At 57.3% G+C, this 14076-nt stretch overlaps 1 protein-coding gene across 2 annotated transcripts in view; it reads right to left on the reverse strand.

Moving 5' to 3' along the window:
• Window positions 1–14076, reverse strand: part of RPTOR (regulatory associated protein of MTOR complex 1) — a 226148-nt gene that overhangs the window by 90437 nt on the left and 121635 nt on the right. For both annotated transcript variants that reach the window (XM_058675485.1, XM_058675484.1), the window contains exon 6: window positions 11674–11849. In XM_058675485.1, coding sequence (XP_058531468.1) covers window positions 11674–11849 — 176 coding nt within the window. The remainder of the gene's footprint in view (window positions 1–11673; window positions 11850–14076) is intronic.

Consider the following 14076-nt stretch of genomic DNA (forward strand, 5'->3'; position numbering starts at 1 on the left):
ACAGAGCCCTGCTGGGCACAGAACTCCCCCACCCCAGCGCCTGAAACTAAGACTACCAAAATCGGGCCCAGCACGATGGCATAGTGGTTAAGGTCCTTGCCTTGCACACACCGGGATCCCATATGGGCACCGGTTCTAATCCCGGCGGCCTCGCTTCCCATCCAGCTCCCTGCCTGTGGCCTGGGAAAGCAATCGAGGACGGCCCAAAGCCTTGGGACCCTGCACCCGCGTGGGAGACCCAGAAGAGGCTCACAGAAGATCTTCCTCTCTGTCTCTCCTCTCTGTATATCTGTCTTTCCAATAAAAATAAATAAATCTCTCTCTTTTTTAAAAAAGACTGCCAAAATCGACTCAAAATGGACAGCACTCCCAAGGACACCCATTTGGGGGGCTGGGGGTTGGGCCAGCCCAGCACTCGCAGGGACGCAAAAGCAGGCCCTGAGCCAGACACATCCCGCTCATCTCCATGCAGAGCCAGAGTCCCTTGGGCCCGGGTCTTAGCCCGCTGGGGCTGTGACGGAGCCCTCCCCTGCTCCATGGCTTCTCTCCTCCTGTCATCAGCTCATCCAGGAGGGGAGCAAGCAGCAGTGCAGGAGCCCCAGGACGGTGGGTGCAAAGCCTTTCTCGCCCAGAGCTCCACCCACACAGGCCTGCGACAGGACGCTGGCGTTCACAGATAGATACTGGCATGTGTGCCCCAGCTGACTGCCACTGCAGTCCAACCCCGAGCAAAATGCCCCGGGATCAGCTACAGGTCTGGGCGAGGCAGGGCGGCAGAGCCCACTCAGAGGTCCTCCATGCTAACTGCTGCAGAGTCATCCCCGGGGACCTGCACTTGGCCTTGCCCTGGGCCCAGCCTTTACTCCGTGTTGCCCTCTGTGCCCACCAGCCTTGCCCACAGGGGTTCTTGTCCCAAAGACCTGGCCCCCCTATGACCTGGAACCTGGACTGACCTCTCCTGGAGACACTCCTGCCCTAGGCTGTGCCCTGCCCCCGCCCTGCCTTCAGGGACAGCAGATAAGGCCACAGCTCTCGTGCCCAACGGTGGCCCACACGGACGTGCAACTTTCTGCTTTGCCAGCCACAGCCGCTGGCTTCCCAGCGTAGCCCAGGTCTTGTACGTCTAGCCCTTCCCACTCTGATCTAGAACCTGCCTCACTGACCACGCACAGCCCCCGCTGTCCTCCCAGCCAGGGCCCTCCAACACTGAACTCTTTCTCCTCGGGCTCCCATTCACGTCCCTCGCTCTAGCCTGTGGGCTTCCGGCTGCTGAGGGCCCCTTGGCTCGTCTTCCCCAATCTTACTCAGTCCAGGGCTGTTGCCGTTCCCACCACAAGCAGCGAACTTACTTGTCTCGGCCTCAACCGCCACCTCACAGCAGCCCTGGGTCTGGGCTGCCTGTGTTGGCTTTCCAACTTGTTCCTAAGCAATCACATACTGCATGGATGGGTTCAAGTCAAGCAGACACTTGGCACTGCCTTGTAGGCTCCAGGCACCCTACCCATACGACCCAGAGGTTACCAACTGCTAAGCCACCACCAGGAACCCCCAGGTCTCCTTCCCTTTCAAGGCCTGCCTGCATGTCTACAGCACGCACACCTTCCAGCCAGATCTGCTGACGTTGCCTGTCGGAGCCGCAGTCTCCTGGTTTTGTCCAGAGGAGGGTGTGAGTTTCTGAAAAGCCACATGAACTGCAGGCAAACTTGCCACCCCCTTTCAGAGCAGAAACCAGTGGGCGCTTGGAATGTTCTGGGGCTCCATGTGCCCCTGGAAAGCTGTCTGTCAGACCTGCTCGTCTGTAGGTCATCTGCTGGCTCCCTCGCCAAAGGGCCACACAGCCGGGGCCAGTCCAGTGGAAACCAGGACCCCAGACCCCCACTGGGTGTCCTGCATGACAGCGGGCCCCAGGCACTTGGGCCGTTCTCTGGTGTGTTCACAGGTGCATTCCCAGGGAGCTGGGCAGGAAGTAGGGCTGCTGACAGGCTAACTGCTGCTCCCATCTGGGAGGCTGGCTGCAGCGCACTGGCCGAGACACCAGGCCCCTTCCCCTCTGCTGCTCTGGCTCTCACTGCATGCACTGGCACTTGGGGCAGCACCATTCCTTGAATTCGGTCCTTTCCCAAGTACCTGGGGTCTTTGCTCCAAATGTACTGGTCCCATACTTGTGTGTGGGGTCTCGCTGCGCCCTGCCCCATGTCCGCTCTCTCCTCTGCTCACCGTCTCCAACAGCTCTAGTGGTGACCCTTGACCCACTGCTGATACAGATAATGTGTGTCCTCTTCTTCCTGATCATGTTTACAAGAGTTGTAACAATTTAATTGAAAGTTTAAACAAACTATTGCTTTACAAACTTTCTCAAATTGTGGTTCATTTTCTAGTTTATTATTGTTCTAGTATCTCTTTTTCTCTATTTACTTTGAAGAGCACTTAGCTGTATATTTTTACTTTTCTAATTAGACTCTTTACATTATGATTTTGACAATATTTAAGGCTAGTATATGAAATCCTAGTTCAGGAGTTTTCCTTGTTACTTACAGAATATTCTACCCATCATTCCTCACCGTGGCCTTGAGATGAGCAGCCCACAGCACACACTGGGAACCCTCTGCAGTGCATCTAGGCACCACTTAGAACACGCCAGCGACCAAACGGGCACACTGCTTCTCGCGAAGCGGCTCAGGGCCTATGGAAAGTTAAATGCCAACTGTGAGCGTGTAGATCCTCCAACCAACAGGACACAATGACGCCCCCACTGCACGCAGGCCCCTGTCACGTCACAGCCCTTCTGCTGCCCGGGGTCCGAGGCCTGACTGGCGGCCAGGACGCCCACCGCTGTGTCTGCTCTTCTCAGCATGACTGGCAGCCGCAGAGCTCTGGGTCAGTGTGGCAGAACGGACAGAAAGATGAGGGAGCGGGCATCTGGCCTGGCAGGGTCACAGCAGGGACTGCCTTCCACCCTGCCAATCCGGGGCACGAGGGGGCTCAAACACTGCACCCGACTCCCACAACACATCCAAGGCCTGAGTTCCTGGGTCACGATGTTCCAGCACCTTCCTGCTCATTTCCGTTTAAAGAGTGACCCATGCAAGGGGCCATGGTGTGTGTCTCTCAGATGAGGACAAAGAACACAAGGGAGAAATGACAGCAGATAAGCTCTGGGTTCTGGGAGCCACCCGAGACACGCTGGGCTGGGGGCTGCCCACCCACCCACTGAGACACGCCAGGCTGGGGGCTGCCCACCCTCCCGAGGCACGCTGGGCTGGGGGCTGCCTATCGACCCACTGAGACACGCAAGGCTGGGGGTTGCCCACCTACCCACCGAGGCATGCCGGGCTGGGGGCTGCCCTCCGGCCCTCTCCTCTCCCTGCAATCCTGTCCGTCCCAGTCCCCTGCCCCTCTGTGCCCCCTGGTCTCACTGCTTGGGCTGAAACCACTTTCCAGCTCCTTACAGTGAGAGCTGACTTCTGCCTGCAGTTCTCATGTTTTCTGACTAAATGCACTAAACCCGACTCTGCCGGAGCTGAAACGTGCTGAGAAGTCCTTGCAGTTTTCAGGGGTTACTGAGTGTGGTGTCTGAGAAGTCCTTGTAGTTTTCAGGGGTGTCTGAGTGTGGTGCCTGAGAAGGGCTGTTGCAAAGATGGGGATTCCCTGGGATTACTGAAGGTTTGTTTCTCGTCTGGCACGTGGTGGATTTTCCTCAATGTCCCACAAGTGACAACCCCCCTTGTTCCATGCTCCGTGAGGTCCCGCTGTTCAGTCCCGCTGCACTCGGGGCTCAGCCACCTCCGCACACGTTCCGCCTCTCCACACCACGCACCCATGGTGGTGCTGTAGGTGGGAGCAGGGGCGTGAAATGTTTCCTGATTCCTGGTCAGAGATGGAGACAGACCTCTTCCATCTGTTGGCTGGTCCACATCCCAGTGCTGGCAGCAGCCAGGAGCCGGGAGCCAGTGGCTCAGGTCTTGAGCCATTGCCGCCGCATTCGCAGGACGCTGGGTCAGAAGCGAAGCCGCCAGAACTCAGCAGCTTCCCCCAGCTGAGTCCCAGCCTTGCCCACCGCTCCTCTGGCCTCCTTTCCTCTGGCCTCGCCTTCTCTGGCCTCCCCTCCTCTGGCCTCCCCTCCTCTGGCCTCCCCTCCTCTGGCCTCCTGTCCTCTGGCCTCCTGGCCTCCCCTCCTCTGGCCTCCTCTCCTCTGGCCTCCTCTCCTCTGGCCTCCTGTCCTCTGGCCTCCCCTCCTCTGGCCTCCCCTCCTCTGGCCTCCCCTCCTCTGGCCTCCTGTCCTCTGGCCTCCCCTCCTCTGTCCTCCTGTCCTCTGGCCTCCTCTCCTCTGGCCTCCTCTCCTCTGGCCTCTGGCCTCCTCTCCTCTGGCCTCCTGTCCTCTGGCCTCCTGTCCTCTGGCCTCTGGCCTCCTCTCCTCTGGCCTCCTGTCCTCTGGCCTCTGGCCTCCCCTCCTCTGGCCTCCTGTCCTCTGGCCTCCCCTCCTCTGGCCTCCCCTCCTCTGGCCTCCCCTCCTCTGGCCTCCTGTCCTCTGGCCTCCCCTCCTCTGTCCTCCTGTCCTCTGGCCTCCTCTCCTCTGGCCTCTGGCCTCCTCTCCTCTGGCCTCCTGTCCTCTGGCCTCCTGTCCTCTGGCCTCTGGCCTCCTCTCCTCTGGCCTCCTGTCCTCTGGCCTCTGGCCTCCCCTCCTCTGGCCTCCTGTCCTCTGGCCTCCCCTCCTCTGGCCTCCTCTCCTCTGGCCTCCTGTCCTCTGGCCTCCCCTCCTCTGGCCTCTGGCCTCCCGTCCTCTGGCCTCCCCTCCTCTGGCCTCCCCTCCTCTGGCCTCCCCTCCTCTGGCCTCCTCTCCTCTGGCCTCCCCTCCTCTGGCCTCCTCTCCTCTGGCCTCCCCTCCTCTGGCCTCCTGTCCTCTGGCCTCCCCTCCTCTGGCCTCCTCTCCTCTGGCCTCCCCTCCTCTGGCCTCCCCTCCTCTGGCCTCCTCTCCTCTGGCCTCCTCTCCTCTGGCCTCTGGCCTCCCCTCCTCTGGCCTCCCCTCCTCTGGCCTCCTCTCCTCTGGCCTCCCCTCCTTTGTTCCTTTCAAACATTTTCATCTCAGACATTTCACTTGCCAACTGCTCCCTCGGTTCACGGATTTCTCCCTTTCGCCAAGTGATCGCATTTTGCATATTCAGCTTAACATATGATCTGAAGAGGCACCTGGCCTGCTGTTTAGGCTCCGCTGGACCCTGTGGGCGTGCGTGGGGGTCTAGCCTGGCTCTGGCTTTGGACCCCAGTGTCCTGTGGATGCCCAACTTGGGAAGCAATGGTGAGGTCTCAGGGGACCCTGTCCCATGTGGGTGGTGTGAATGGAGCTCGTGGCGTGGCCCCTGGGCTAGCGTGGGCTTTGGGGGGGTTAATGCACAGACGAAAGCGCACCTTTTCTCTGCTTCTCAGATAAACATACAAGAATTTGCACAAGTCAGTAGTGCCCCGTGGAGCAGACTGCTGCACCGCCAGGATCTGGTCCCGGATGACAGCTCCGTCCTCGAGAGATGAATTCACTTGTTCACAGCTAGACGACAGCTTCTCTCTCACAGCTGACCCGAGCCACCTTACTGCAAGCTTCCTAACTGCCACGTTTTAATGCCTTTCTCCTTTCCTAACTTCCTCTGGTGAGGAGACAATCTCCCTTTCCCGTATGAAAGTACACATCACATTCGCGGCTGTCCACCGGTGAGCGCCACCGCACCTGTTTCCAGGACACCGCCCAGACGACCGTGACTGCGCCCGGCTCCCTCGCCCAGCCCGCCCGAGGCCGCTCAGGGGCTCTCTGTCCAGCCCTGCACCGCTCCCATCACACTCAGCGCCTGTAGCGCACCTCTCCTTTCTCCTCCCAAGCACACAGCCATTACTGTTTACTGTCCTTCTCATGGAGGTAGGGGGCATTGCCCTACCTCCCCTTGGAGCTCCAGGCACAGCTGGGCTGTGACAGGGGTGACAGAAGGCCCAGGTGCACAAGCCAGAGACCCTGCTCAGCCTGCCCCTGCCTGTGAGAGGGCTCCGTCCTCAGGCCACGATCCCACTCCTGCCTTTGTCCCTGACTGGCCTCACATGGGGTCTGGCAGCCACCTTCTCCTGTGGCACCCAAGGCCTGGTCTAGCTGGGGAGCCAGAGGCCTGTGCTGGCCCAAGGAGACTGTTGGTGTTCACTCCTTACACACTGGTGCCTGTGAACTGAGGCAATTTCAAGATGGAGTAGGTCGAGTAAGCGTTGACCTTGGGAAGAAAACACGTCTCCCTTGGCGCAGGCCCAGGGCAGATGAGCCCCGCCGAGGGCCTCAGGGCTGTGCAGGACGGCTGGGGGCTGGGCACACTGTAAGGTTCCCCCAGGAACACGCCCCTCTCCTTGTACACAAATTCTAAATGACAGCTCCCTGCAACAAAGGTCAGCAATGCCGCTCTCTGTGGCTTGGTCACCTGACTGCTCACCAAGGGGAGCAAAGACAGACTGCCACACACGAGCACCAAATGTGCAGGCGCACGCCTTCTCCGGGCAGGCTGCTTCTGATGCTGCGCAACAGTTAACTGCCCCCAAAGCTGCAAGGCCCTGCACCTGAAGAGGGGACTCTAATCACGCTGGGCTGAGATGAAGCGAAAGTCACAGCAAACACCTGAGATGAGCCAGGAGCCAGGCCTGGCCAGCCTGGCCAGAGGAGGTGGAGTGGCCGCGTGGTACCAGGCCAGGAAAGCCGAGTGGCTGCTGGTGCTTCCTGCGCAGACATCGGGCTGGCCTCGGGGCAAATGCCGGTATACTCCCGCTGTATTAACATTTCAACTCCTACACATTCTTCAATTTAATTGAAAGGAAGGAAATAAGGTTCTTGACCTCTATTCAATCTAAAATAATGTCCACCATTTTCATTAATAGCCAATCCGACTGGCATGCTGCACAATGCATCAGATGTCCATCTGCTGTATGCCCTGGCCCACGGCAGACTGTACACCCTGGCCCACGGCAGACTGCACGCCCTGGCCCATGGCAGACTGTACGCCCTGGCCCATGGCAGACTGCACGCCCTGGCCCATGGCAGACTGTACGCCCTGGCCCACGGCAGACTGTACACCCTGGCCCACGGCAAACTGTACGCCACTGGGTAATAATTTTTAGCAGCACACAATAAATTCAAAATGGAATTATGCCACTCAATCAAAACAGAAAACAGCAGAAGGAAAAATACATTTTGGACTACAACACTACACTGATACACACTGGGAGGTGGTCAGAGGGCAGCAGAATCATTCCCTGCGGGACATCCGGCATCCGAGAGCCGGAGGCAACACAGGCACAGGCCGTCCAAAACAGCACTTCACCATCAGATGGTAGACCTAACACACACACACACACACACACACACACACACACACACACACACACACACGTTTCATGGGAAGCAAAGCCGCACTGTACTAACAAAGCACACCACAGTCCACAGCGTGGTCCTTCAAAGCCAGGGGATGGAATGTGAGAGGAGGACACTGATGGGGCACGGAGCACCGCCATGGTGAGGTGGGAGGGAGGACACTGATGGGGCACGGAGCACCGCCACGGTGAGGTGGGAGGACACTGACGGAGCACGGAGCACCACCACGGGGAGGTGGGAGGACACTGATGGAGCACGGAGCACCGCCACGGTGAGGTGGGAGGGAGGACACTGATGGAGCACAGAGCACCGCCACGGTGAGGAGGGAGGACACTGATGGGGCACGGAGCACCGCCACGGTGAGGTGGGAGGACACTGACGGAGCACGGAGCACCGCCACTGTGAGGTGGGAGGGAGGACACTGACAGAGCACGGAGCACCGCCACGGTGAGGTGGGTTCTAGGAATTTCTTTTTTTAAAGATTTATATTTTTTAAATTTTTATTGGAAAGTCAGATATACAGAGAGGAGGAGAGACAGTGAGAAAGACCTTCTGTCCGATGATTCACTCCCCAAGTGAGTGCAATGGCCGAAGCTATGCTGATCCGAAGCCGAATCCAGGAGCCAGGAACTTCTTCCAGGTCTCCCATACGGGTGCAGGGTCCCAAAGCTTTGGGCCGTCCTCAACTGCTTTCCCAGGCCACAAGCAGGGAGCTGGATGGGAAGTGGGATCACTGGGATTAGAACCAGCGCCCTTATGGGATCGCAGCGTGTTCAAGGTGAGGACTTTAGCCGCTGGCCACGGTGCCAGGCCCGGGTTCTAGGAATTTCTAAGGGCTGCAAAAGACCACTTTTAATATTTCACTGCAAACAGTAGAAAACACTGAAAAGCCACATCTGTTTGGATGTAAGAAGTTTTGAGAGTCAAATTCTTTTTATGACTTTTTGAAGATGCCTTGTATGCATATTTTAAAAATTTTGTTCAAAAAAACATATAATTCAGGGGTGGCATGATAGTTCTACTGCTAATCTGCCACCTCCAAGTGCAGGGGTGTTACATGGGTGCTGGTTTGTGCTCCAGCTGCTCCACGTCCCATCCAGCTCTCTGCTATGACCTAGGAAAGCAGTGGAGGATGGCCCAAAGCCTTGGGACTCTGTACCCACATGGGAGACCTGGAACAAGCTCCTGGCTCCTGGCTTCGGATCAGCTCAGCTCCAGCCATTGTGGCCATCAGGGCAGTGAACCAGTGGTTCGAACATCATTCTCTTTGTCTCCGCCTCTCTGTGTAAATCTGCCTTTCCAATACAAATATATAAATCTTAAAAAAGAAATACCTCTTAATTCCATCTTCTATGAATTTATTGGAAGCATGTCCATATGAAATTTCAAATTTATTCTAATTATATCAAAGTAAAAATGTGCATGTATAGTAAAAAAGAAATAGTAGCAATATACCAAACTGTTCTTAGATAAAATCTTAATACTTTTAAAAAATTTTCAATTAAAAGTTTTGCAAAAAACTGCATGTTTCCCTTTTGATCAGAGAAGACTAGACTGGGTGTCTCTCCCGTCTCAAGAGCCCCGAGGCCCCAGGCTGTCTCCACGCTCACCTGGTCATTTCACAAATAAAACTCACGGATCAGCGTTCCTGGCTTTTACTTGCGTGTTAAGCTGAGGGAAGAATGCGCTGACCTTTTCCGGTGACAGTGTGGGGTTGAGGATGCCTTGGACTGAACCCCGTGGCCCAGATTAACCCAGAGGCTTCACAAACAGTGCTCAGACTCCAGGTGACCCCACACACAAAAAAATGTACGCTGACCAACCTGTCCCAGCTACCTGGATGGCGCCCCCTGACCTGAACAATGCCCCATTTCAGCAGGAAGCGGCTAGAACACACCCTCACCCTCTACCCCTACGGAAGTGGGATGTGGGATTCTAAGAGCCGGCTCTGAGAGCAGGCCAAGTCTACTACAATCTTGAGTACACCGCAAGTGAGTGGACAAGAATTGCCCAGCCATTTCCTAACTGGTTGAGACCTCCATTGGGGAACGTTTTATTTGCAGTTTCCTGTCCAACAGGGAGGGGTCAGGGAATGTTTAAAATCCCAAGATCCGTACTCGAACCTTCGCTGTCTCCCCCTCGCCTTCAGGAGGCGCCCCACGGTTGGTCTTCTGGAAGCTGCTTCCCCTTCCCTCTTCTTCCCACGTTCACCACATCACTTTGCAAATAAAACTTCTCTGTCTTAAAAAAAAAAGAGAGAGAGAGAGAGAGAGAAAATACTACACTGACTCCTAAGTGAAAAAATGTCCAACCCAGGAGCCCAGCGTGATGGCGAAGTGCTTAAAGTCCTCGCCTTGCACACACCGGGATTCCATATGGGCACCAGTTCTAATCCCGGTGGCCCTGCTTCCCATCCAGCTCCCTGCCTGTGACCTGAGAAAGCAGTCGAGGACGGCCCAAAGCCTTGGGACCCTGCACCCGCGTGGGAGACCTGGAAGAAGTTCCTGGCTCCTGGCTTCAGATCGGCTCAGCTCCAGCCATTGCAGCTGCTTGGGGAGTGAATCATTGGACGGAAGATCTTCCTCTCTGTCTCTCCTCCGCTCTGTATATCTGCCTTTCTAATAAAAATAAATAAATCTTTCAAAAAATCTTCACCCTAGGGTCTGGTGTGGAAGCCCTTGCCATCTGTCCAGCCACACTCCTGCCTCACCCCACACCCGGCGACAACACGCTCCCCCGAGCTTCCCCACATGCCTGTCCTCTGTGCCACCAGTCCACTTAGTGGTCAGGCCCGGACTGCTCTGAAATGATGGATCTGCTCTGCCGTGCATGAAGCTCCTGTGCACACACGAGGCTCCTGGCCCGCACGGCCATCTCCTGGAGGCGCTCTGCTGGAGGACCGCGAGCCTCCCGCCGCCTCCCAGGGTTCCCAGCACAGGCTTCATCAATGTATTCCTGCTCAGCAGAATCCAATGCCCGAGGCCTGAGGCCCTGGGCCTGAGGCTCTTCGCGGGGTGAAGTACATGATGCGGACAGGACGGAGAACCTACACGAGCAGTGGCAGAACACTTCACCTGAACGCAACTTCATTTTCAGGAGAATGACCCGAGAGGGGCACGGTGGCCCAGAACTAGGTAGCTGCGAGGGAGGAGTCTTCCTGCCTGCCCTATGTGTTCCAAGGCCCAGAGCCCCTTGAGCCCCTCACCCCGAGTCTCTGTGACCTTGTAGCATTTCCCCAGCTCCTCCGTGGCCTGCTGCCTCCTGGGGCCTGGCAGGGAAACCCTGTGCTTTCTTTCCACAGAGCTGCAATCCTGCCCCTTGTCCTGCTGGTGGGCTCTGGGGGCGCCTCCTTGTCCACGGGATACCCACTTCACAGCAAATCTGCCCAGCACCACCCGAGTGCTCTTCGAGGCTGAGGCCATGTCCTCCTGGGGGTGTGGCCAGAGTGCTCTGCCCCTCCTTGGCCAGGTCTGGCTGGGTCAGCCACGGGTGCACATAAGGTTACCTCACTGTGTCCTCCCTGGGAGTGTCACTGGGTCACCATGGTTGCACTGTGCACGTGGGGTGGAAGTGGGGTCACCCCTTTGTGTCCCCTCCAGGCTGCTCTGTCCTCCCCTAAACCTCTAGCAGTAAGAACGTTAGAGGGAACCCTTTTCCTCCGAGTCGGGAATCAGAGCCAACGCTGGGCCGCAGGGCCCCTGCATGCCCCCGAGCAGGGCGTCAGGTCCCTTCCTGGAGGACGCAGCCTGCCACTCGGTAGGCAGGCCTTGCAGCAGAGCACACAGCGGGGCGCAGCAGCGGGAAGGCTAGGGAGGAAGTGACCTGGGGGCTGCTGGGGTCGGGGTCCTCAGGGAAAGCCCTCCTTCCTCGAACAGCTCACTCATTTCCTCAGCTACTCCCCAAACGGCAGAGCAATGGGGACAGGAAAGGAAATGTTACTTTTTTCAACTGCTAAGAATAAATTGAAAGATTACACTTCAGTTCCAAGCAGGGGCGGAAATTACTTCTTCCAAAATAGCCTTTCCCCTCAGATGAGAGTTGTTTTCCGGTCATCACCAGGGCACTACCTGATGACGCTCCGTGCTGAGCGGACACGCACATCTCAAAGCAGCCCCTCTCACGGAACCAGCCTGCAGGGTTGCCAGGAGCCCCGGGCTCCCCCAAATCCCAACCATTGAGCCGCACGGGGTGCCCCAGGCCACAAGCTAGGTTCAGGAAGCAAGGGCGTTTCCTGGCCCCTGTGGCTCAGGATCCGAGGACGCGGCAAGCTCTGGGGCACTCACCAGCGCAGCGCGATCTTGATGGGGGTGGTGAGGCAGGACGTGAAGAGGTCGGCCGGCAGGTCAGGCAGCATGGGCAGGAGCTCGTGGGCCTCGCAGGCGGCCAGCTGGATGCAGTTCTTCATGGATGGGGGCAAAGGCATCTGCGCCAGTGGGTGGTTGGGGTTGATGGCAGCCACCTGCAGGGCACAAGGCAGACAGTCAGCTGGCAGGGCTCTCCTGTGGACGGCACCACGCTGGGCCCGTCAGCCCTTATCTTCAAGTTCTCCTCTCTCCAAGATGACAATGCACCACCAATATTGTTGGGGGTCGCTCATGGGGTTTAGAGATGTGATGAGCGGGGTGTGTGAAGAGAACATCAACAAACAAGCAGACCACGCAGTATGCATGAATGTGACTGCAAGTGTGAGTGTGAGTGTGAGTGCAGGCATGAGCGAGGGTAAATGTGAGTGTAGGCATGAGGGTGAGTGTGAGTGCAGGCGTGAGCGAGTGAGTGTGAGTGCAGGCATGAGGGTGAGTGTGAGTGCAGGCATGAGGGTGAGTGTGAGTGCAGGCATGAGGGTGAGTGTGAGTGCAGGCATGAGCGAGGGTGAGTGTGGATGAGTACAAGCATGAGTGAGTGCGAGAGTGTGGTGGCCCTGGGTCGTGTGCACACCGGAAGAGACACAGAAGCAGACAGCCTTCATTGCAGGACACGCACCAGGATAATTTATTTTGTTGTCTGTTATCTCCTGGTTTCTCTAAATGTTCTACAACAAATGGGTATTGATTTGTAATCAGGAAAAAGATTTTTTCTTTTTTCTAAATTCAAAACTTAATCTTTCTTGACAGCAGGACAGCACCACCGGCCTGAGCGTGCCCTCCTGGGATGTGGACGGGGCAGGCCCGGGCTGTGGGCCGGGCTCCCCTGAAGGCACGGGAAGGCCCACGCACCTTCCCTTCTCACACAGCACCACTGAATGCTAGAAGGCAGCCCATCCCAAGCACAGGGTCACCCTGTGGCCCAATGGGTAAGCTGCCATCCCAAACTGAAGTCAAGGTACAAGTCCCAGCTGCTCTGTGCCAGCCCAGCTCTCTACTAACGTGCCTGGGAATGGGACACGGCCCCACTACCTTGGTCCCTGCCAGCCATGTGGGCGACTCGGGCAGAGTTCCTGGCTCTTGGTGCAGTCGGGCGCATAAGGCCCCGAGGGGAAAGAACCAGCGGATAGGAAAGCAAGCTCTCTCCCCCCTTCTCTCTCGCTCCTGCTTACCTTTCAAATAAGTAAACATTTAAAAAACAAAACAAAACACCAAAACCACAGGACTGTTCTACAGCTTCACCCCGCTGCCACCCAACTCCTTCCCTGCTACACGTGGCGCGTGCATGTGACAATACTGAGTCCACAACAGACTGCTGTCACCTGCAGAAATAATGAGACTCCCAAGAAGTCCCAGCGCCGTGGCTAGTGTAACGTAGCAAGTGTCGTGCATGAGACATGATGTGTGCACACCGCTCCGCCTGGTCTGTGCAGCCTCGTGAGGACGCGAACGGCAGAGCCCATTTCACTAAGAGAAGCCGTCCTCACTCGTCTGGCCTGGGGACGACAGCGGTGAGCCCTCAGAGGGGGAGAGTGGCAGACAGAGATGGACTCGGGGTGCAGCCAAGCCCCCAGGCTGCTGGGGAGGGCCGTGTAGGCGCTTCCCCGAGTCAGAGCAACTACACGGGTGTATACCTCGTCCAGGATGCCGCACTCACTACGTGGCCACAGTGGCCAGCCATCGGTAAAGCTGACCCCTGTGGGTCAGGAGCTGGTGGGGCACAGCCCCACCTTTGACACCAAGAAAGGAGACTGGACAGGGCGAGGCCTCCCCGGGATACAGCCCGATTCATCGGGGGCCACAGCACGCTGACCACAGCTCCAGAGCCCGTATGAGGCTTCTCGCTTCAGAATCCTTGGCTTGGTTTTCCAGACCACCTTCAGGAGGAAGAGGGGCTAAATGTAGCAGGGAGGGAGGCAGCGGCGAGCCGGGGAGCCTCTCTCCAGCTGCTGCAGGGCTCGGAGCAGGCAGCGGAAAGCCTCCTGGTGTAAGAAGCTGCTCCCTTGCCAAGTCAGGATGAGTCAGGGCTGCAAGCCTAGCTAGAGAACGAACCCAGGTGCAGGAGGGCAGGGGCGCAATTCTCTGGCCCCAAGAACCGGAGGAGCCACAAAGACAAGGGTGTGAGAACGGGATGAGCCGGAAAACATGGTGAGGGAACGGGGTAGACTGCTTGCACCTGGGAGCCACAAAAATCTGAAGTTGCTTCTTTTAGGTTCACTTTGATGTATGTCACAGCCAAAAGGGGCCTATATAAGCTCCAGCCTTTTGCTAGTTCAGGGTCCGACCCCTCTTTGGCTGGCCTGTGAGCCCCAAGACCAGTCTGAC

Source organism: Ochotona princeps, chromosome 17 (genome assembly GCF_030435755.1).
Source record: "Ochotona princeps isolate mOchPri1 chromosome 17, mOchPri1.hap1, whole genome shotgun sequence".
Classification (NCBI taxonomy): Eukaryota; Metazoa; Chordata; class Mammalia; order Lagomorpha; family Ochotonidae; genus Ochotona; species Ochotona princeps.